General features: G+C 43.4%; 1 protein-coding gene across 4 annotated transcripts in view; it reads left to right on the forward strand.

Moving 5' to 3' along the window:
- The window catches only part of mtor (mechanistic target of rapamycin kinase), an 83,906-nt gene extending 67,279 nt beyond the window's left edge, over positions 1-16,627 (forward strand). For 2 of the 4 annotated variants that reach the window (XM_035644862.2, XM_035644865.2), the window contains 21 exons: positions 3,832-3,949; positions 4,521-4,802; positions 5,224-5,324; positions 5,511-5,607; positions 5,799-5,897; positions 6,042-6,164; positions 6,340-6,522; positions 7,185-7,319; positions 9,189-9,363; positions 10,924-11,059; positions 11,351-11,498; positions 12,379-12,501; positions 13,049-13,131; positions 13,364-13,436; positions 13,526-13,600; positions 14,059-14,194; positions 15,011-15,076; positions 15,173-15,253; positions 15,441-15,521; positions 15,933-16,038; positions 16,170-16,627. In XM_035644862.2, coding sequence (XP_035500755.1) covers positions 3,832-3,949; positions 4,521-4,802; positions 5,224-5,324; positions 5,511-5,607; positions 5,799-5,897; positions 6,042-6,164; positions 6,340-6,522; positions 7,185-7,319; positions 9,189-9,363; positions 10,924-11,059; positions 11,351-11,498; positions 12,379-12,501; positions 13,049-13,131; positions 13,364-13,436; positions 13,526-13,600; positions 14,059-14,194; positions 15,011-15,076; positions 15,173-15,253; positions 15,441-15,521; positions 15,933-16,038; positions 16,170-16,185 — 2,437 coding nt within the window. In that variant the 3' untranslated portion in view covers positions 16,186-16,627. The remainder of the gene's footprint in view (positions 1-3,831; positions 3,950-4,520; positions 4,803-5,223; positions 5,325-5,510; positions 5,608-5,798; positions 5,898-6,041; positions 6,165-6,339; positions 6,523-7,184; positions 7,320-9,188; positions 9,364-10,923; positions 11,060-11,350; positions 11,499-12,378; positions 12,502-13,048; positions 13,132-13,363; positions 13,437-13,525; positions 13,601-14,058; positions 14,195-15,010; positions 15,077-15,172; positions 15,254-15,440; positions 15,522-15,932; positions 16,039-16,169) is intronic. The other 2 variants (XM_035644864.2, XM_047330924.1) reach the window with 1 other exon arrangement.
- Positions 16,628-23,278: the final 6,651 nt, after the last annotated feature.

Genomic DNA, 23,278 nt, shown 5'->3' on the forward strand with positions numbered 1-23,278 from the left:
GCATCAATCAAATGATGGGCTCACCAGTGATGTACAAGATCCAACTTGAGCACATGTCCTTTTGCAGTCTAATGGAAAGAGTTATTCTTGCCATTGCAAAGATATCATAAATTATAATCCAATCATTAATTTTAGGTTTGTCTGGTTTCAGTCAATTTCTAGGTAGAGGGTTTTTTTTCCAGCAGCGTGGTAACAATTTCTGAAGACAGGACTCCCAAACAGAGGTACTCCAACTCAAATGGCATGTAAAACTGGAAAACTGGTTTGCAAAACCCCATGAACTTTCTGCCAGAATAGTCTTAACATTGAGCAAGACCAGAATATATGATAATGATTTGCCTCATTGGACCCAAATTGAATCCAGAAACTGGACAGTTTAGTCAAATGAGTCTTGAACACCAGTAAATAAGAACCTGATAAGGTTTGTCTGACGAAATACTTTCCATAAAGCTGAATTTGACGTTGCCGAAACTGATTCAATACTGTTTTCAGCTGACTGGCGTGGTGAGGGATGATTGACTCCACTTTCACATTATTACATTTTACATTACAATATATGAATCCACATATTGATAATACAACCTAGTCCAGGTGACCCTGAGGCTGACATCTACAAATTGTGTTTTCATTAAATAAAAAATAATGAGAGATTTAGGTTTCTGGACAAATAGAAGAGAAACATGGGATGTGCTGCTTTTAACATTATAACATCACACTGAAATCTCACCAGTGAAAAGAAGGTCATAATACTTACATTGAGTTCTCATGTTATGTAAAATGATATGTGTTATTTCATTGTGGTATATGTGTAATGGCGGTGTTGGTGGTTTTCAAACTACCGAAGCTCAAATTTGTATGTACAGTTAATGTATTCCATTACCTGTAACCATTAATCTAGTCGATAAGTTGCTTGTAAGAATTTACCAGTACAAATCGAAGATGCTAAGATGGTGCACTCAGGGCACACGTGAGTTTCCATTTTGTCTCACGCACAGATACGATTGACTGCATTACTTTGGTTACTGGCCTATAACACAAGATTGAACTCTTGAGGGAAAGTAAATCCTAAGTTAGTCAAGCTCCCTAAATGTAGTGCCAACATGTAACGTTCTCAGTTTTGGTTCATCAGCGTTAAAAACACTGTCGGCATTCTAACACCCACTTCATTAAAATGGAGGGGAAAACTCAAAGCAGGGAAAAGTAGCCTCATGCATTTTCTGCCCTCGTGCTGTAAACACTCAGGGTCATGTACAGTACGTTCGACTTTGTTTCCATGAGAACGAGCGCAATTTGGTATAACACTTTTTACTGGTCCATTGGCATCCCATTGTCTTTTTCAAAGCCGGCCAGATTGTCTGAACGTCTCGCCTCAGACTTCTCAATAAAATGATCCCTTCTGGCAGTTTGTCCCTCAGCTACTTATCACCTACCACATGGCACCATGCTACAGTTTTCACCAGGTGTGTCTCCACTTTGAGTGGCTGTTGCAGTCTTCGTCTGACTTTCCTGGTGCAGCCTTGGCACCTTTCCACTTTCATTACCTTTTCCTCACCCTGAGGATGGAGTCTGCTCAAGCAGTTGTCAGCACAAAACAAGATTTTTTGAAAAACTTGACATTCAAATAATTATCTCATGTTTTCAGAAGCAGATTTAGGGAATCAGAAAGTGGAAAAGTTTTGCAGTCCATGAAATAGCTGGGAACGAATTCAAAGTCTTTAAAGTTGTTTTCGTGCTCTTGCGGGCTCATCAAACTGTTTGAGGGGAAATATCTAAAGCTCTCTCCTTTAGGATTGAGTGTCAGCGGCTTGCCAGTGCAGGGAAGAGATTGATTACTTTTTAGAGAATTTGACTGCACTGCATTATGTGCAAACAAACTCGAAACAAGCAAATCGTGCAGCACAGAAGCACGCAGGTATAATCATATGTACAGTAAATCATACAGTGGTCTCATCTGGGCTTGTGCAATCGTGTGCAACAATCCCATTCCATAAATCATACATGACAACACACACACATGACAACAGACAGAAGGTTTTTGTTTTTTTTCATTTGTGCATCTTCCAGACAGTGAGTCCGGCTGTTTGAGGAATGCCTGTTAGGGAAAACACCTGTACAGTGTCCAGACGTGCTGACACACTTTCATGAATACAGGTTACGGTGCGTGGTATGGAGCACACCTGGACTGCTCGGTCAGACACACATTCACACAATCACATGGCTGCCTCCACTCTCTCCCAAGAATCCAGTGTAATTTCACTGTTACCGTGCTAAAGATCAGTAATCCTGGCGTCTCCTGTCTAAACAAACCGTTTGTCCCAATGCCCCTAAGGCTTTTCCCTACAAAAGTTTAACCTGTTAACGAAACAGGTTAAACTGAACCATAAGTATATACTCACATGGAAAGGCATTTCGAAGAAATTGCGTAATCTGAAAAGATAATTTATTGGTAGTGCTCTGCAAACTGCTGATGGATGGGTCGACAATGCGGTGCTTGATAGTTGCTGCGTTTAGTGCAGTTGTGTGTGAAATATATATGTTTTGATCCCACCACACTAGTCAGACTATTTGCTTGTCAGCATCTGTGTGTCTGTGATGGATAGAGCCAAGCCCCCCTCAGGGATGCCACAGAGCTCACTGTTGGGTTTAATGAAAATAAAAGGGGCTTGTATAATTGAAAATCTCCAGATGGGATGCCAGAGTCTTTCAGCAGACAAACAGACTTTCTGTCTTTAGTAGTGGTACTTGTGATAAATACTTGAATGATTTCCAAGTCTAGTAAAATTATCTCACTCCTTTTTAATAGCTGGCCTTGGTGTAGTCAATGTCACTTCCAACTCTTCATAAGCAATAACAACATGAGAATGATTATAAAAACATTTTTCATTTACTGTACCAGCAATGCATTGGATTCTTCGTTGCTAATGTGTCTCAGTAGTTTAAACTGCAGTGCTTCTATTAAAAGTATTGCCTTGTGACCTTATTAACTTTCATGGTCTCAAAAAAATTGTTTTTCTACTTCAGTTGAATGCCACAAAGTTGCTTCTTAGTGTTCCCAGTTTGAACGTTCTAAGCAAGACCTTGTTACATTTGCTGAGCAGCAGAAACAGCGTCCTCTGTACCCACTATTACATATAGACACTAGCACAAGTGTCACTGGAAGCTGTGTACCCCTAGAAGTTAACAGCTAATGTACAGAAAGCAAAGCCTATCAACTACTCATGCAGCAAACACAAAATCATCATCACACTAATAACCTGCAATCACATTGTCTACTCATGTCAGTCTGAGTCATGGAAAACCATTGAAATTGAATAAAGCAGTGGTCTGCGGAAATAGTCGTTTTACTAGTCTCTGTACGGTGGTGTGGTAGTTAGGACTGTCGCCTCACAGCAAAGAGGTTCCTGGTTCAGACAAAAACCATCCAGGGCCTTCATGTGTGCAGTTTGCAGGCTGTCCCTGTGCATGCATCTGGCTTTCTCCCACCATCCCCAAAAAATGTAGATTGGGTTTAGGTTAATTGTTGACTAAATTGTCCATAGGTGTGAATGTGACAGTGAATGGTTGTTTGTCCCCCAGCCACAATGTAGGTACTGACAATACTGAACTACCTCCTTATAGCTAGCTGAATAGCCATAGTTGGTGGTGTGTTATGCACTCAAACTCAAGTGAAATAGTGCAAGAGTCCACGGCGCGGAGTTAGACTGAAAGTTTTGCCTTTGTCTTCATTTATTCAGTGTACCGTAGAAATGAAGAAAAGCAGGTACTTAAGTAATAATCTTTGATGAAATGTTCCCTTTTTCTCTTTCTGTCTCTTCCTTCCCTCCATGTAAGATGTTTCCTGAAGCTGGGAGAGTGGCAGCTCAGTCTGCAGGGGATCAACGAGAGCACCATCCCCAAGGTTTTGCAGTATTACAGCCATTCCACTGAGCATGACCGCAACTGGTACAAGGTCAGTTCCTCCCTTTCAACCCTAACCTTTCACTTTTACTTGTCTCTGGCCACCGTTAAAATCCCAGCTGTTTCAGCAGGAGGTTGCTCTGACACCGATGCGTCACCAGGAAAACTTAAGAACCCATTTCATCGCCATTCAACCAAACATGTCGTCAAATAGTTATTTGTTTATGTTTTGGGGGTTTTTTGCCTCTCATTTTGCTCATTAGTTTGTCGTATTTATGATTCCCCTCCTGATGTCACATGTATATGAGGTGATGGAAGAGTTGAGAGTGTCTCTGCTTTTCCTAGCCCATGCCTGTGCTGCAGGCAAGATGTCACTTTACCCACATGCCCCTCTCCCATCCATCCTAAGCAACTCCCTACTGCTTTTAGACTTTAATAGTTGGTTGCATAACACAGCAAATATCAAACTCATATGTTTGGATCAGAAAAATCACCACCCCATGGGAGATCTATGTCCCTTTTGGTAAACTGGAAAATTGCATCATGAACACACGTGGCAGTCTATCCCAGTTACCACCTCTCCGAAAATCCGGTTTCACCCAGTTTGTACCATCTTTCGGCAGGCGTGGCACGCCTGGGCGGTGATGAATTTTGAGGCGGTGCTACACTACAAACACCAGAACCAAGGACGCGACGAGAAGAAGAAGCTGCGGCACGCCAGTGGTGCCAGTGCTAATAGTGAGGCCAGCAACAGTGACAGTGAGGCTGAAAGCACTGACCACAGTCCCGTGCCCTCACCCGGCCAGAAGAAGGCCAATGAGGTGAGAGTCACAGAGGACGAAACCCAGTTCACACCGATCTGCCGTCATCATTCAGTGTTCTCTTCTCCCAGCAGTCCAACCAAGGTAGAAAACTTTACTCAACTTCACTGTCTGCATTGCACATGCAGTGTTTCAGTCCACTCAAGCATAAATACCTTGTCTAGTAAACATATATACTCATATATATACATATATATTATAATATGCAAAATACTTCATCAGAAAGCATAATTTTAAAGATTTCTTCATGTCTCTGAATCTTGTACAATAACATAAATGACGTATGCTTGGCGAAATATCATAATTACAATGCTCTTCTCATGTTAATACATCATCCCAGTTTTTACTTGGCTCTTATGTTACGGTAAACAATGTGAATCTTTGAGCTCTGAATTAAAGTTACTCATCAGAGCTTGGCACCATCGCCTGCAGTCAACGTCTACAGTACAATGTGTTCATTTCCTTTTGTCATGCACGAAAAAGCGTCTATTGTGCCTCTCCACAGGACCTCTCAAAGACGTTGCTCTTGTACACGGTTCCCGCTGTTCAAGGCTTTTTCCGCTCCATTTCCCTGTCCAGAGGCAATAACCTGCAGGACACACTCAGGTGAGATAAACGACTACGACGTTAGCTTTGACAAGTGGCCCCTGAGAACAAACAGCAACCTGAATCATACACATTCTGCAGATGTGGCGTGTTGGGATAGGAGGACCTCTAGTGGTTCACTGTGATTGCACTATGTCTTTTTGAACTGGCTAAATTTTTATTTTTGTCTTTTTTCCCCCCCCCAAGGGTTCTGACTCTATGGTTTGACTATGGTCATTGGCCTGAAGTGAACGAAGCTCTGGTGGAGGGAATCAAGACCATTCAAATCGACACATGGTTACAGGTAATACATCCACACGTTTACAAACAGTCAGCTTAGAGGTAAAAGTGTGAGTGTCTCCTTAATATTCACATTGGATTTGGTAAAAACACTGAGTATCTGCTGTCTTGAGCACTGTCTCTATGCTATATTTCATATTTCACATGTGACCCCAGGTTACGGTGTTTTTATTCCATTTTTCTCTGCCTGTCCAGGTGATCCCTCAGCTCATTGCTCGAATCGACACCCCTCGAGCTCTGGTGGGGCGCCTCATCCACCAGCTGCTAACGGACATCGGACGGTATCATCCCCAGGTAAGTCTGCTCACACTACTGATAATGTTGTTTCCTAATATAAGACAGAACCAAGACACTTTTTTTAAAACTAATAATTAGTAACTAAACTTTACCATCAGTGAATAGTGATTCATTGCTGGATTCTTCTCCGTTCTCCTCCAGGCTCTGATCTACCCACTGACTGTGGCCTCCAAGTCCACCACCACGGCACGCCACAACGCTGCTAACAAAATTCTGAAGAACATGTGTGAACACTGCAACACTTTGGTTCAGCAAGCCATGATGGTAGAGACACTGAATCATTATATTTACCGTTACTGAATTAAATCATCTTCATCCTTTACTTGGAAAAGTGATGCAAACCTGTTGTTGAGCATATAAGTGTAATCTGTCCATGTGATACTTTGCTAGAATAAGTTTGAGGTGTCAGACCTTCTCATGTGTGTTTGTCTTCATCCAGGTGAGTGAGGAGCTTATCCGAGTGGCCATCTTATGGCACGAAATGTGGCACGAGGGCCTTGAAGAAGCTTCACGTCTGTACTTTGGTGAGCGCAATGTCAAGGGCATGTTCGCTGTGCTGGAGCCTCTACATGCCATGATGGAGAGGGGGCCGCAGACCCTCAAAGAGACCTCCTTTAACCAGGTGAGTGTCGTCTCAGATTGGGGTTAGATTAATGAGTTTAGTCTTGTTTCGTGCAACAACACAAACCATAGCCTCTGCCTATATCCTGTCTTGTTTGTTGTCATAATGTGTGCAAAAATAACATCCAGTGGAAACTCGGATGCGATTACACTAAAGGAACATTTACTAACTAAATCAGTTCCTCACTTAATAAGTGCTGAGCGGTTAAAACCAAAAATATAATTTGCTTAATATTTGCACCAAAATTCTTATATCATGACACATAGGCGAATGAAGGGCTGGTGTTGTGCCGACTTCTTCCCGAGTGCTGAGAACTACATGTCCCTCGCAGATTAAGCAGAAACTACTGGTGTTCTGCCAAGCTCTGCCTGCCTGCTGAGGAATGTTGAAACTAACTTGATTTTTTTTTTTGACGGTTCACTGGGCCATCAATAGAGCAGATTTTGAATTGAATTGAATTTACTTTATTGTCATTGTAAGTACATTCAACGAAATAAAAAAAATGGATCTAACTATGATTGGACAGATGAATTTTCAATTTGTAAACAAGAGAGAGAGGGACAGAGGGACAAAGAGTTGACAGTCATTTTGAAGTGAAAAAAAAAAAGTATCATTATGAATGATTAAAATTGTCATTGTGTTTGTCTTACTCTGTGCTACAGGCTTATGGCAGGGACTTGATGGAGGCTCAGGACTGGTGCAGGAAGTACATGCGGTCTGGAAATGTGAAGGACCTGACGCAGGCCTGGGACCTCTACTACCACGTGTTCAGACGCATCTCCAAACAGCTGCCACAGGTGAGTGAAGCTATGGAGTCACTGCACTGAATTGACTTTTTCTTATATATACTACCTTATAATAACACTACCATCTAAACCAGGTACTAATACTTTATGTATAACCATATATTCTAGATGTACAGTGCCAGGTATGAACTCGGACAGAGAGACATCAATCTGTACCAGTGAACTTCAACAACACAAACTAATGTAAATCTGAGAAATGTGGATGAATCAGCACATTCGTGTCTTCTTTATCCTGGGGAAATTAGAACTGACATCCCACCAGCTCTGCATACCTGTGTCCCTTCCAATCTCTCATCAGATGAGATGAAATATATTTTCCCTTTCATGTCCTTACTTGCTCTTTCATCTCCTGACAGCGGAAAATCCGAAATACCGTCTGTTATTCACGTAAAGTGGTATAATAGAGTGAGATTCAAAAATAGAACAGATGCAAAGATAGCAGTGGTGGAACATCATAGGACAACATTTCCCTCTTTGATATCACATTTGGGAGATTTAATTAAATCATAGCAGGCCAAGGCCACGAAAGCAGGATATTTTTTTGTCCTGTGCTGCAGGCAACAAAGATGTCACTTTACCCACATGCCCCTCTCCCCATCCATCATCAGCAACTCCCTACTGCTTTTAGACTGTAATAGTTGGTTGCATAACACAGCAAATATCAAACTCATATGTTTGGATCAGAAAAATTAACACCCCATGGGAGATACATGTCCCTCTGGTAAACTGGAAAATTGCATCATTAACACACGTGGCAGTCTATCCCAGTTACCACCTCTCCGAAAATCCAGTTTGTACCATCTTTGCAGCCAACTTTGTCTCCGTCAATACCTTTTCCTAAGTCGTTGTTTTATACCTTGCACAAGTTGTGCTAACACCCTTTAGCCTTTCACAAAACTGCCTGTAGTGATGAAGAAACATCTCCCAAAATACAGGACAGTTAAAGGACTGTTTTCTTAATAATGAAAACTACTTTTCCTCCATCAAAAGATTTCAATACATTGTCAGCTCCTAAGTTTTATGATAACTGGCCTCCCTATTGATACACAAAATACATATAAACACTATGATGAACCTGTCTAAGTCGAGTCATGCAGATATACGTGTGTTGTAACCAGAGTCAATGGCACAGAATCAAGGACTTGAACTTTACCAACACCAGGTTCTGTTGCTTCTGGGGTGAAGATGAAATTGGCCTGATGGACGTCATTTCTCATAGCCATCATCGCGTCTTTGAAGAATGACGTTAAAAACAGTTATATCAAGAGCACTCACTTCACATTCAAAATGGAGACAGCAATACTATTTGACATTGTGGCAATGAATATTTGACATTGCCCCCGCTGCGACATTACAGTAAGCAGCATGAAATACACAGCACTATGATAACATGCTGGGAGCGGAGAAAATATTCCCCCACCGGGCATTAACATAGAAATAAACTCTCTCCAGGATGCATCCAAACAGCAGATTCAGAGCAGCTTGAAGCCGTGTTGAAGTAACCATTCATCAGAATTTAACCGTAAAAGCCTTTAAATAGTTCACCATAGTCATATTTGGAGCAGGTTGAATCACTGGTCGTTGACTGTAGACGAGCAGAGAATGCATTTATTGATGCACACCAAGACAGAGAAATGTTCCAGAGTGATTTATTGAAGGTTGTGTGTACAAACAAGTTTCTCCAGAGAAAAACCTTCACTTGGATATTAACTAATGTCTTTTACACACTGCATATTGCTGAAGGCACTGTTGGCAGGAGCTGTTTTGTCAGTGGAGTATTTTTATTTTATTTTATTTTTTAAAGCAATCTAACTGTCTCTTCCCTGTGCTACATCTCCACCTCATCAACCTTCCACGCAGCTGACTTCCCTGGAGCTACAATATGTGTCTCCGAAGCTGCTCATGTGCCGGGACCTGGAGTTGGCCGTGCCAGGCACTTATGACCCCAACCAGCCTATCATCCGCATCCAGTCCATCGCCGCCTCCCTGCAGGTCATCACGTCAAAACAGCGCCCCCGCAAGCTCACCATCATGGGTAAGATTAGGAGAAAATTGCAACGGCCTGAGCTCCGAACCCATTGAATTAGAAAAATAGATTAAAGAACATTTCTAGTCACATGCTTTCAGCAGGCGTGGGCCATCACATTAAAGAAAATTCAATATTAGTTTAAATAAATGTGCGCAAACAACAAACGGCTCCAAGGCCACAATTTATTTTGAGTTAATCGGTCATGGCAGAGTTCTTGTATGGATAATACACCACAGTGAAAATCTTCTTTACCAACAGAAGCAAGATCAAACCAGTGATGAAACTAATACAAAAAAGAAACCCAGTCACCTCCGTGGCCAGTCAACTTCGTACCGAAGAGTTGATGTTTTCTAATTTTCTCTCCCTGGAGAAATAATGCAAGCAGAAACAGATCGATTTACGTGTCGTCGTCCCGTCCCCCGTCCCCCCCCCAACACTGTTCATTGGCATTAATTCGACTACGCATATAAATAATGCTGACATCTTATCCTCACGCTGCATGATGTGAAATACGACACTGAGGTGCTTCAGCAGTGGCTCAGCACCATAAAGTCTCCTTGTCCTGAGGCAAAATCCTCCGAATATCAATCACTAATGGTTCACTGTACTTCACACTTCTCCACTAGCCAATGTGATACCTTGTTCTGATGTATCCCATAAGTGTTACACATCATCCTGTGTAAGAAAAGATGATAGCCAATACATCAACTAACCTCTGGAGCAAGACTCCAGATTAAGACCTGTCAGCCGACTGCAGACCACGCAGATTTACTGTCAGTGCTCTGTCCCCATAGCGACACTCGACACATTGCTCACTGGAACTTGTGTTGAACAAAGGCTTTGTTTCACTCCTTCTACTGCAAGCATCAGTTAACTCTGTTAAATATGTTATTTATTACAGTTACAGTACTGGCGAAATAATTGTAATGTGGTCTGTTGAGAATATCGATGACGGCATGAGAAAGTGGAAGAAAATCGAGAAGTGACATCATGTGCGCCTCAGACAGGTTCAGGACATTTTCCTCTCTGTCGTGCCCAAAACTGGATTCTGCTTAACAGGATCAAGTCAATGTCACAGTTCAAACAGTGCATATACATATTTTCCGCTCTGCTCCGATCCATGTGATCTGATGAAGAGAATGAATTGGTCACGGCCATCAGATAAAACTTCAGATATGTGCGAAAAGTGCTTCCAGAATGGAATGTTTGAAGCTTTGTGTTCATTTTTTCCTTCTTATATCAGTTTTTCTGTTTAAACACAATTCCTCATACCTGTTTTTTTTTTGTGTGTGCGCATTGCCAAGTCAAAGGGTAAACACCACAAAGTGAGGGATTATTGGTACCTTATGAATGATGTGGTTCATATGAAATAATAATAATAATATCAAACTTAGTATACATTGCTTCATGGGAAGATAATGGAAATGCTGAATGGCAGGGGAACCCCATGAAGAAAACCTGCACTTCCAAGTCAACCATGTTATGTCTCAATAATGTCTTCACCCCCCCCCCCCCCTTTTTTTTTTTGAAAGTGTATCAATGTTGTCTTTGTGGCGCTCTCTGCAGGCAGCAATGGCCACGAATTCATGTTCCTGTTGAAGGGCCATGAGGACCTGAGGCAGGATGAGAGAGTCATGCAGCTCTTTGGTTTAGTCAACACACTTCTGGCCAACGACCCTGCGTCCTTACGCAAGAACCTCAGGTAGACCTAGAGCTAACACACACACACACACACACACAGATTCTGAGGTACAGTAAGCTTTGTCTCAAGCACATACTCTCAAAGCTGTGCTTATGAAAAACTAAATTATGTAAATTATAACTGAAATTGTTTGTGCTATTATCTTTACTGCTCTGTATATAGTATTTATATTTTATATTCTGCTTTCCACTGCTGCTGTTACACCCAAATTTCCCCGTTGTGGGATGAATAAAGCATTATCTTATCTTGTCTTATTGTGTGTTTCTCTCAACTGTGTGTTCCATCGAACAGCATTCAGCGCTACGCAGTGATCCCCCTGTCCACCAACTCGGGCCTGATTGGCTGGGTGCCCCACTGTGACACCCTGCACGCCCTCATCAGAGACTACAGAGAGAAGAAAAAGATCTTGCTCAACATTGAACATCGCATCATGTTAAGGGTGAGGCAGATTCATGAGTTTACATACTAATAAACAATCAACACAATGTTTTTGCTGCAACATATATGGTTTGTTAAGCACAGGGCAGAGTTTTCTCTGTTTCAATTAACTAATTTAGTACCATTTAGGTGTTAGAAACCATCCCATTCCCAGGATGCATTTTAATCATGCTTTCTTATTAAATGCAAAAAAATTTAAGTGTAAATGAGTGTATGTGCTAACATTTCATTTAGTGTTTTGTGTCAACAGCTGGTCTCCTTTGTGAAATAGTTGTAAATTAGTCATTTTCACATGGAAAACATCCATAATAAATACTGAATGATTCATCAGAGCTGAAGAAGCATCTGTTTCCAGTGATTATACTGATGAATATCAATCAGTTTTTAATGGGAACACATTCACGGGTTCCATGGATGACGTAAATGCCCCTGCCTAAGAAATGCCCAAGTAGGCAAAGGTGAACACACAGAACATAGATATATAATCTTCCTCACCAAAATGTCACTGCACAGAGTGCCTCAGGCAGAGGCCACAGGGCAGGTTAACACCCTGACATTCGCCGTGCAAAACTCTGACAGAGGGTGCTTTTACTGAAAACTGTGAGCCGACACAGATGCGTCACAGCCGAGCAAAGAATCATCGGGGCCGAAATACGAGAGTGACCGGTCGAGAATAGGACGATGACGGCGTGTTGGGACGCAACATGATTCAGTGGTCAACAGGGTAAAACTGTCAGACTGCGAGTTGACAGATTAGATTTGACTGTTAATCAGTAGGAAAACTAAAACCACGACTATGAGGGTGTAAGAACTTATGTCATCGTTCTCAATTAACTGTGGTTGAAAGAGTTTAACGGCCTGAATTCCACCGTGTATTTCAGATGGCCCCGGACTATGACCACCTGACACTGATGGAGAAGGTGGAAGTGTTTGAACATGCCGTCAACAACACGGCAGGAGACGACCTGGCCAAGCTCCTGTGGCTCAAGAGCCCCAGCTCCGAGGTGAGACGCTCTGATTCTTCACTCTGCCGGCAGAGTGAGGACACTTGATCTTTTTAGCATCCACCCGCACCTATCAGTGGTCCTTGAGAGGGAATGTCCCCCGAGTGTGCTGTGGAAAGTGTTGTAGAAAAGATAAAATACATATCTATGAGTAAAAAAATGTCAAGAGGCTGGCTTACTGATTTTCTTGCGTCCCTTTTCTTTAGATGAAGAGGGAACATAGTGAGAGGAAAACTCTTTCCAGTTTCTCACTCCAGTCTCTTGACATTTCTATTTATTGAGGGGAAAAACAGTAGTAGAGAAGAGGGTCGTATACCCTGAGCAATCGGCTTCCTCCTTGTGTCCTGCTTTCGAACAACTGACTTACCAGGACTTTACAAACAGATATTCAAAATAAATGTTTAGGAACATTAGCACCTTGTGTACTCAATGTTCTACACTGGTTCCAGCGTGTGTCAACCTTGCCAGAGATTCCTCTGCCGTTTTCCACACTGTTCTGCTCCAATGTTGTGAACGTTCATAACCCAGATGTCATGCCCTCCTCCAGGTGTGGTTCGACAGGAGGACCAACTATACCCGCTCCCTGGCTGTGATGTCAATGGTGGGCTACATACTCGGACTGGGCGACAGGTGAGCATCATTTCTGAATTATTGTTGGAATCATAACTATAAGTATAATAACACATTGACAACATGGCTGCACTGTGGTGTAGTGGTTAGCGCTGTCGTTACTTCGTACCCCAAAAACCCCCACAAACAATCTTTCTTGGAAATCGCTTCCTGCCCCTGTAAAGGATAGGTATAGGTAATGGATGGATGGATGGATGGACATTGGTAACGAGATTTTTTCTTAATTTGTCAGGCATCCATCCAACTTGATGTTGGACCGTTTAAGTGGGAAGATCCTCCACATTGACTTTGGAGACTGCTTTGAGGTGAGAAGAGATTTCTTCTTACAATTTTATTATCCACAGATTTTTTTAATTTATCTGAGACTGACTTCTTTCATTACAACCTTCAACAGGTGGCCATGACCAGAGAGAAGTTCCCTGAAAAGATCCCATTCCGACTGACAAGGATGTTGACCAACGCAATGGAGGTAGGTCAACTCTAAACACTGAAGAGTGTGTGTCTGTGTGTGTATTGCTTTTTTTATAATTAGTATTTTATTGAATTTTGGTACAGCATTGTAACACTCTAATCAAACGTTCAATTGACTTCTGTACATATACACACCATAGTAATGAAAATAATAAATCACTTAATAAAAATAATAACATAAACCAGAAAATTAAAAATGAATATATACACAAAAAAAACTGTGTTCAGGGTGTTTTGCTTCAGCACAAAATAATAAAGATTCCAAGAAGCAACAAAAAAAATCCTGCACTAGACTTCAAGTGGATTATATCTAACTTCTGTATTTTTGTCAAAATGATAATCAATATTTCCCAATTTTGCAGTGGTTTATCAGTTAATGAAACTATAAGTAAATTCTTATTTTAAGTTGCTGTGAAACCATAGTGTCCCTCAGTAAAGTGTGTGTCTGTGAATCAGGTGACGGGCTTGGACGGTAACTACCGCATCACCTGCCACACAGTGATGGAGGTGCTGCGGGAGCACCGGGACAGCGTCATGGCCGTGCTGGAGGCCTTCGTCTACGACCCGCTGCTCAACTGGAGGCTCATGGACAGTAAGTGACAGGCAAAACAGTAACAAATTCAAATTTACATGCTTCGGACTCACAGATGACAGGAAGTGGATGTGAATGAGTTCAGTCAAATAACTCATTCACGTACAAACGGCCTTTTTTGAGTGCGAGGCATTACATTTAATCACAAAAATCCGAAAAAACATTTGGCTCATATTTGGAAGAGAAATTGACCGAACGAGTAAAGAGAGTGGAGAAGACGTCTGAAGGTCGTTGGTTAAATTCAAGTGAACAGAGGGAATTAAGGTCTCTGTCAGCAAAGACGACTCCGTTTGCCTCGAGGAAGAAACTATATCCACAACAATAGAATAGCAACAATAGAATAAATAAGTTTTATTTCATATGAAGGTCACTTTCTATTTTACTATTTCATAATCCAGGAGATTATGTTTTTTAGAGTCATTTATAGAATACGAATAATTATACAAGAATCTGTGTGGATTCTAAAATTACTTTCTACAGAGCTAACAGTAGGGCTGCCATGGCAACTGCAATATCTACAACAACAAAATATATATATATTTACAGTCCATTTAAACCTCCTTCACGTTCATCCTTCACATTTGGTCTGAAGAGGCATATATCTTTTTATGTATATGCGGAGACCTATATGCTGCGTCCCAATGTGTGGCGATCTGTATTATCCTGGACAGAAACTGCTCTGCCAAATGGCACCACTGAAAAAACAAAGGGCACAATAAACAAGTATCTACATGGGTCATTCCTTTTCATTTAAAAACAATTCAATAGACGTAATAATAACCCAACAATAAAGCTTTTTTATACATTTGTCCACAGCAAACACCAAAGGCAACAAGCGCTCCCGTACCAGGACCGATTCGTACACCGCTGGACAGTCAGTGGGTGAGTCTGCAAACAACAGCCGTAACTTGCTCCATGTTTTCTTCTTGATAATGTGAGACGGTTGTCCAACCTGCGGCCGTGTGGTTTCCTCTGCAGAGGCTCTCGAGGGCATCGACCTCGGAGAGACCACTCTCAAGAAGCCTGGGACCACAGTGCCTGAATCCATTCACTCCTTCAGTGAGTCACCACTTCATTTTCTCTTTACCATGGATTATTTGTTGTTGCACAACTCTTTAGGTTCAACCTCTGGTTGCTCAACCACAGTAGCCAAGCGAGTGTAACGCAGCACTTATGAGTTACCAAGAGTGTTGCTGGAGCGAGAGCTACTGGTGATGCCATCATGTTGTTGTTTTTTTTGATTTAGTTGGAGACGGCCTGGTACAACCTGAGGCACTCAACAAAAAAGCTATTCAGATCATCAACAGAGTGAGAGACAAACTCACAGGTGAGTTCTGCAGCACTCAGCAAACACAAGATATATATGTCAAAAAGTAAATCAAAAGTCTCGTTAGCATTGTTGAGACTCTTCAAGTCGAAGAGAAAGGTTTTACCGTACATATCACCCTCTCCCAATTGTTAACCAAGTAAGAAGTGCCATAATTCCTTATTGTGAAATAAGTGTATAGTAAAAGATTTTCTTTTAGTGCCTTAGTACTGCAAATGGTCAGAAGTTTGATTCGTACTTGACTGTCTACGGTCACATTACTCTGCTACTGTACCCACCATCTTTTTCTGGCGAGGAAGCCTGGTGTTTGCTGATTGACATCTTTGAAATCCGAAGGAAAACAAGTCTAACCCGATAGAAATGTTCTGGCAAAGGTCCAGTGGCGTGATGAATAGGTTTGTTCCCCCACAGGTCGAGACTTCTCTCACGATGAGACACTGGACGTGCCAACACAAGTGGAGCTCCTCATCAAGCAGGCCACATCCCACGAAAACCTGTGCCAGTGCTACATTGGATGGTCAGTGCTCCCTGACACTTTCTGCTTCAGACTTTAGTTAGAGAGCTGTTGTTTAATCTGAGTTGTCACATTGAAGCAAGATTATTGAATGAATCATTATCAACACTTGATTTTGATTATTTTATTTTCAGGTGTCCATTTTGGTGAAGAGCTTCCTTCAGCAGCCAAGGAGAAGCACTCAACTGAAACAGATGTCCGCAGACGCCACAGTGCAGAGCGTCTGTTAACGTCGTTGAATTGTACGATCTTTTTCCTGTGACAAGTTTTAAGTTTATGAGAAAGTAGCTCTGTTTTTATCAGATGATCACAGTTTAAGTCAAAATGAAGTCATTGCTCCAAATGACTCTCCCCACTTCTTCGTCACCGATAATCATTCGCTAAAAGCTAAAAAAGCGTCTTCAGTGGCCATAGTGTAATAAGTCGGGACGTTTCTTACTTCACATCCACCATTGTATCATGATTATCAATGACACGGTATGCCTTTTGCTAACGTAAACCTTCTGTAAATGTTACTCATGACGAGATTGAAGTAGATAATCATAGTGTACTGTACGGGGCATTTGTGTGCCAATAAATCCAGTCGAGAAACCGCCGTCTCTGTGCTGTGTTTTTCTGACAGTACAGATTGTGAGTGCCTCATCTCGTTACACCTACAGTACCGTGGTTAAAAATAGAATGGGGAAACAGTAGGGTATGATTGAAAAGCAAGGTGCCACCTCTCCCCTTGTTTGTCTCGCAGCACCCACAGAGGGCACTCTAACTCCTACTAAGATCCTCTCTGGGAGAGGATGCACTCAGCCGAGCCAAGAGATAAAACCAAGAACAAAACGTCATTTTGAACACTCCGGATGACATCTTTTTGGTTCCAACTGCAGTTTTTCTATATTATATTTATTTGCTGTACATGTTAAAACCACAGAGAGAAATGATCATCGACAGCCTGTGTGGTCCCTGACAAATGAAAAACAAAATTCCTATATGCAAAATTGCAGAGGCAGCAGTGGAGAGTAGACGACTCCTAATTCGGTTTCCTTCGCTGTTTTCTGGCAGCCTCTGCTTCACTTGGCGCTCATTGTTATTCCTCCTCTTATTTCTCCATTTACTTCTCCCCAGCATTCTCCTCTGAAGGTTAATTACTTATAGATAGTTAGGGATTACGGATCAACAAAAAGCAGCCCATTGATCTCTTCCCTGTCGTAGCCACCTCTGCAATGTCACACTCCTTACACATTGGCACAGAGGCCCGGTGATTATCTGTTCATATCGATCGATTCCTTCTCTTGTTTTCCCTTGCCCCCCCCCCCCCCCCGCTTCCTTCGCCTCCACCCTGGCACTTTTTCTTCCCTCATGCCGCCAAAAGCTGATTATTGAAAATGTGACTTTTCATAGTCTTTGTCACCATTTCTGTTGTTGTTCCTTCTCACCTGTCTAATTTGTTCGTATTTTTTTCAGCCTCTCAAGTCTTGTGGAGGTGCAGGGGAGTCAATAGCTCAAGTTAAATAGGCTGCATTGATCGGGAGAGGGATTTAGCTGTTTGCCGAGTGTGGAAATGGGGCTGCGGCCACAGAAAAACAGCACGGGCGCCGGCACGGAGCAAGCCAATGGTGACGAATGATGCTCATCGGGAGACAATATGCCTAAATGAGGGAAAGTGTAGTGCTCGGTGGTGGAGGCTGGGGAGGCGGCAGGGCCACGCTTCATCAGCCATTAAGGTTGTCACATGAAGCCGCCTAGAGTCGGAACATTAGGAATGATGGGAGACGGCAACACGTTCTCAATACATGCCCCCTGCACTGGTTCTCGAGACTGTGTCTCTCGCCTGCTGGAGTTCGCTGCTTTCTTGATCTCGTATTCCTCCACAAGACCTCCCCTCTGTCTGTAGCGAGGTCTTTCAATAGGACAATGCACAACCGGGGGATTCATTTCCACTCGTGCCACTTATCCAGTAGGACAGATGCCCCGTCTTCCACAGCAACGTTGTCCCACTCCCCCCTGGGGGGATCCTAAAGCGTTTCCCAATCCAGATGAAATATGTAATTCTTCCAGCATGTTCTGAGTCTCTCTCTGTGACTCCTATCAGTCGGATATGCCTGGAATATCCCCACAGGGAAAGTGCCCAGGAGGCATCGTGTTCAAATGTCAAAACCACCTCAACTGGCTCCTTTCCGATGCGAAGAAGCCGCGACTCTACTCTCCATACGTCCTCTCCTATGGAGGAAACCTATTTCAGCCGTTCGTGTCCTGCAATCTTATTCTTTCGGTCATTACCCACAGCATATGACCGGAGCGGAGCGTTTAGAACGTACGTCCATTGTCAAACTGAAAGGCTTTCACCTTCACACTCGTCAACCTACACACATTGGTCTGGTACAGTGCCTGCGTTGCTGCTGATGCTGCACCGAATTCCCTGTCAATCTCATGCTCCATTTTACCCTCATTTAAGAGCAAGACCCCGAGATATTTGTGCCGCTCTTGGTGCAGCAACTCGCGCCCGACCCCCGAGGGAGCATGACTAGGTTTTTCCGGCAAAGAAAGAAACGCGCCGGCTGCCGAGGCACCAGCGATGTAACGACCCTCCCCTGGAGTTCCTCGTTCTTGGCACAAGGGACAAGTTGGTGCTTCGACCTTGCCCCAACAATGGAGGTTGGATTAGCTCGGCAGGACATCGTACACAGATTGGGTGAGCACTTTGTTGTGGAAGGGTTTGGCCTTCCGCAACATACTATAGACTATAATGATATATTGTGGTCCACTGCCTGTTCTCATCTTGTCCCAGCATCTTGCCGCATATTTACCATCTATCTTGCACGTGGCTGCTCTTCCCTGCTCTGTCCCCTCTCCGGACCAGGTCCTGCGACTCTTTACCCATGTTTTTATTTTTGTATGGGGTTGTTGCAGTGCTGCCCTGAAGCTGCTCAGCCAACTGCAGCAGATCCCACCGGTACTTTGTGACACAGACGAAACTCGGCCTGGTCCCCTGCCTCCTGTGGCCCCCTCTTACTTTCAGCCAGCAGGGAGATCTTTTTGGATCGCTGGCTTTACCTGAATTGCTGCACCACCCTCGCTCCACTGGAACCTGTGGAATTCCCACCTTTCAAGAGGTATTCCGCCAGCTGTTGTTGATGTACTACATCATGCATTATGTTGGAAAATGCTCAGGAACATCAAGGCCATTGTTCACATATACACTGAGCAGAACAATTATTGTTCCATACATCGCCTGGAAAAGTATAAATTTGGTGAACTGCATACAAAACCTATACCCATTCAGTTTTCATGTTGCGGATCATAAAGAACCATCTAAAAAATTGTTTTAAAAAAAATACAGATATTCAATTAAGTTATAATAAAATTAGACACATTCATAATAATTCAATAAAAGATTAATAGGCCTGCGGTTTCCGAGCTGAAACACTTCCAACCCCAACTTACCTCGACTGTTGTGATGGAGCACTTCCTGTCGTTGGCCGGCGAAGTTGCCCTTTCAACGCAGTCCGGTCACTGTAGCCAACAATGTGTTCGGGGCTCCTCTTATCGGATGTGCTGGATCTTTGTCACGTGGTGGGCCGCTGCCGTCTCCTTATCTTCTCCCCTGCAACAATGAGCAGGCGACTTCTCACTGTAGCTCTCTTCGCAGCGGCACAGACAGAGGTCAGCTCTTTGAAAAAGGGCTGTCTACTGCTTGGGCACAACTTATGTCTCTGACGTATGTACATATTTATAAAAGCCTCATATATCCCCTTTTCTAGTCACATTCACACACTTTCATACAACGCCTCTATATACAGCGCTTTTTCTATCACCGATTATTCATGCGGTGGCGGCACAGCCGTCAGAGGCAATTGGTTAAGTGTCTTAGCCACGGACACGTGGGCATGCGGACTGGAGGAGCTGGGGATCGAACCGTTGACCTTCAACGGCACACACGCCTCAGTCTCACCATGAGAACTGTATTTGTAGCTTATAGTACAAAAACACTTTGGCAAATTGTATGTATTTATGAATGAATGACCAACCATGCATCGTGAGCATAAAGCAATTATGGAACTGCGCTTCCAATGAGCAAACTGATGTGTGAAAGTTGGGCCCATCCCCTTTAAGACCAACTGCTTTAGGAAATTCAGAGTAATAGAGGGATTAAAGTGCAGCCAGTTAAATAAAATAAGGGACTGGATTCACCGAATTCTCCAAAACGACACACTCCATGTTGTTCCCACCGGCCTATGGTTATGAGAACATCCTCTCTCTCTCTCTCTGTCTCTGTCATGGCTAGCAGCTGTAACGAGAGAGACAGAGGTGATATTCACGGCCAACCAGAGGGGTTCGATAGCGGCGGGTGGGGGGGGGGGTCCTCTGGAGTAGTTTAAAGTGGGGCCCTGTCTCTGTGCACTGTGGTGTAAAGTCAATATCGATGAACTTGACAGCAGTTTAGCCCGCCCCGAGATCCGCTTCTCTCCCGAGGGCGCTTCCCGACACGTCCCGCTGTCAGCTTCGGCCCTTGTTTACCGCGCCTGTCAACGTCGCTTCGAGCCGGGGGGTCATCCTGGGATGTTTGCGGAGAGACGTTCCGTTCGCGGTCTTCTTCTCTGTTTGTCGAAGACCTGCGGCAAACGGCGGGGCGATTTACGTGGTGCCGGTGGCTTAACGTCTCCAGCAAAGACACAGGCGGCTCATTGGGATGAGTGGATGAAAAACGAGTTCTCCGCAGACGTTACCGTTCACCAGATTATTGCGAAGACACTGTGAACAGGAGTAGAAGCTGACCAAAGATGAAAAACCTGGGCCAGTTTCCCCGAGTCTGGCGCCAAACTGCGCCGTTGGGCTGCTATGCTCTCGGTGGACAGTCTCAAGATTGACACCCAGTGTCGTCAGCAGCGAGTGTTCGTGTCGAACAAATCTCCTGCTATGCGAGGGTTTTCTACCAAAGACAAGAAGTTGATCTAACCGGTGAGTACAGTATGATATTTTCCAACTTACACCTGAACATAACATACCTGAGACCATGAATTGAATCTAGACTAAACAGCATTCTGAATATCTTAGGTGTTTAGCAGAGGGGGACTTTGTCTCCACTGCCTTGTGATTTCATATAGTGAGTAGTTCGGCTTTAAAGTAGCTATCATCTATATATTTTTTATTAAAATATCTAATGGCAGTGTTTGCTCTACGAAGCTTCATAATCTATCGTTTAGCTGCGGCCTGGAGCTCCCCCGCTCTGATTCACCCTTGTGGTAGTTTCATTCAGTGCACATCACTGGTAAGAATAATCCATATTGGTGGTAATAAAGGAGGCCCCAGTGTTTTCAAGTAATTTGAATAATCTCGTAAGGCGTGAGTTACTGTTTAATAACGAGCTGTTTTGGTCCTTTTGAAAGATGTTCAAATAATTACATGAAGATAACGTGATTCCAAACGTGTCCTGTGAGAATTCCCTCAGTGGAAAACCAAAACACTTCTTTGGTGGTGCTCTAACGCCCAACACGCCGGTTACAAGTGTGGGTATGGAGATGAATGGGCAGTTGAAGCTCACCGCTGGAGGCCAAAGTCAAGCCGGGGCGGGACAACGACGAGGCGACTGGACTTTGATGGACTGAGGCTGACGTGAAAGCAGGAAACACACAAAATGCATCTTTAGGTAAGACTTGGAGGTAACCTGTTGAGCTTTCTTGGAGAGGAACAAAAGTTATTCTCAAGTCGGTGTCAGCTTGAGTGTTTATGTTAGGTTCAACAAAAGTGTTGAGTTAGTTTCCTTCATAACGCATTTGCCTTAAGAAAGAAAAGAAAAAGATTTCTTTGCCTGAATGCTTGTAAGCACATGTGCGTCCTTACAAAGTGGGGACCAACTCAAAAAAAAAAAACCCTGCTCCATTGCACCTACTAGTGGTCAAAACCTCCACGTGGCTTCTTCAAAATCTGTCTCGTCCAAGACCTGCGTTGGAAGAAACAAACGAAAAACATGTTCGATATTGACGATTCAATTTCACTTTGAGAGAAGCTTGTATACTCTGTTGATGGCGTTTCATGGATCAAGCGATATTTTAGGATACAGCAACTAGTGGCTGTTATTTTTTTTCAGGTTCTGACATTTTACTCATCGCAAGGATGTAAACACGGCGCAAGGTTCCTCTGCGTTCGGTTCTAGTGTCAGGTGGCACCTCGTCGTCATTAGCCGTGAGCTCGACCAACTTGAGTCCTCCATGTAATAGACCCTGTGGTGACACGGTGTGCGCAGCAGCAGCAGCACGGACGGGAGGCTGCTGTCGTCGGGCAGTCAGAGGACGGTGCTGTGAGGCCGGTGACGTTGTTCCATTACTTGATGCCGTTATTGGACTGTCAGACCAAAACTGACCTCCCCAACATTGTGTTTGCTTCAGCTGAGCTGTTGGGCGGATTGCAGCACACACACACACACACACACACACACACACACACACACGCACACACACACACAGTGCGGGCGGCTGTCTGCAGCTATGTGTGACAGCTCCCATGTGTGAGTGTATGGGGCTGTACGAATGTGCTCAGGGAGGCTGCACGCTCAGCAAAGTCCTTCACTGGATGATAGTTTCAAAAAAGATTGTTAAAACATAGTTTGTACTTTGCCGAGGATGCAGTTGCAGCACCGGTCTATTGGACATGTTTTCATTGTATTTGCTGGATTGCAGCGGGAGACGGGGGACGGACAGGAAGTGACACTTTTCTACACAGTCCAAAGAGTAAAAAAAACAAATCAGCAGGAGACTCGGATCACAAAACTCTGTGACAATATTTCAGCGATAACATTTGAAGTTACATTCACGTTGATTGTTGACTTAGCTCCAGATTCACACTGAGGCGGTCTCTCGCAAAATGTCTTGCGAATTTTTCTGGAGCTTTGTCCTTGTTTCATCACATTCATCTCTATCGTTTGTAAAAGGCTGCGAACACAGAACTATTAATTAAACAACAATCAGTCAGGCTATGAAAAGAACTACACATACTGCAGAGAAAGGATTTGGTTCATGCCTGCATTTTTACTACTTTATGTTCACTGTCAATTATGTCAATACTCTTATTTGTCATCCAAATATAGTGCAAAGTGTCATACATTTCAGAAGACACATTTGAAATAAGCAGCTGGCGCTCATTTCTCCAGTCAGGTGTCATCAAACCATTTACCACATTGTGGAAAACCTGATTTTTGACATTGATGTTTTCGTGTCCTGTCGTGATTTGAGGAGCGTCACAGTCCAGTCGCCTC

Source organism: Scophthalmus maximus, chromosome 3 (assembly GCF_022379125.1).
Source record: "Scophthalmus maximus strain ysfricsl-2021 chromosome 3, ASM2237912v1, whole genome shotgun sequence".
Taxonomy (NCBI): Eukaryota; Metazoa; Chordata; class Actinopteri; order Pleuronectiformes; family Scophthalmidae; genus Scophthalmus; species Scophthalmus maximus.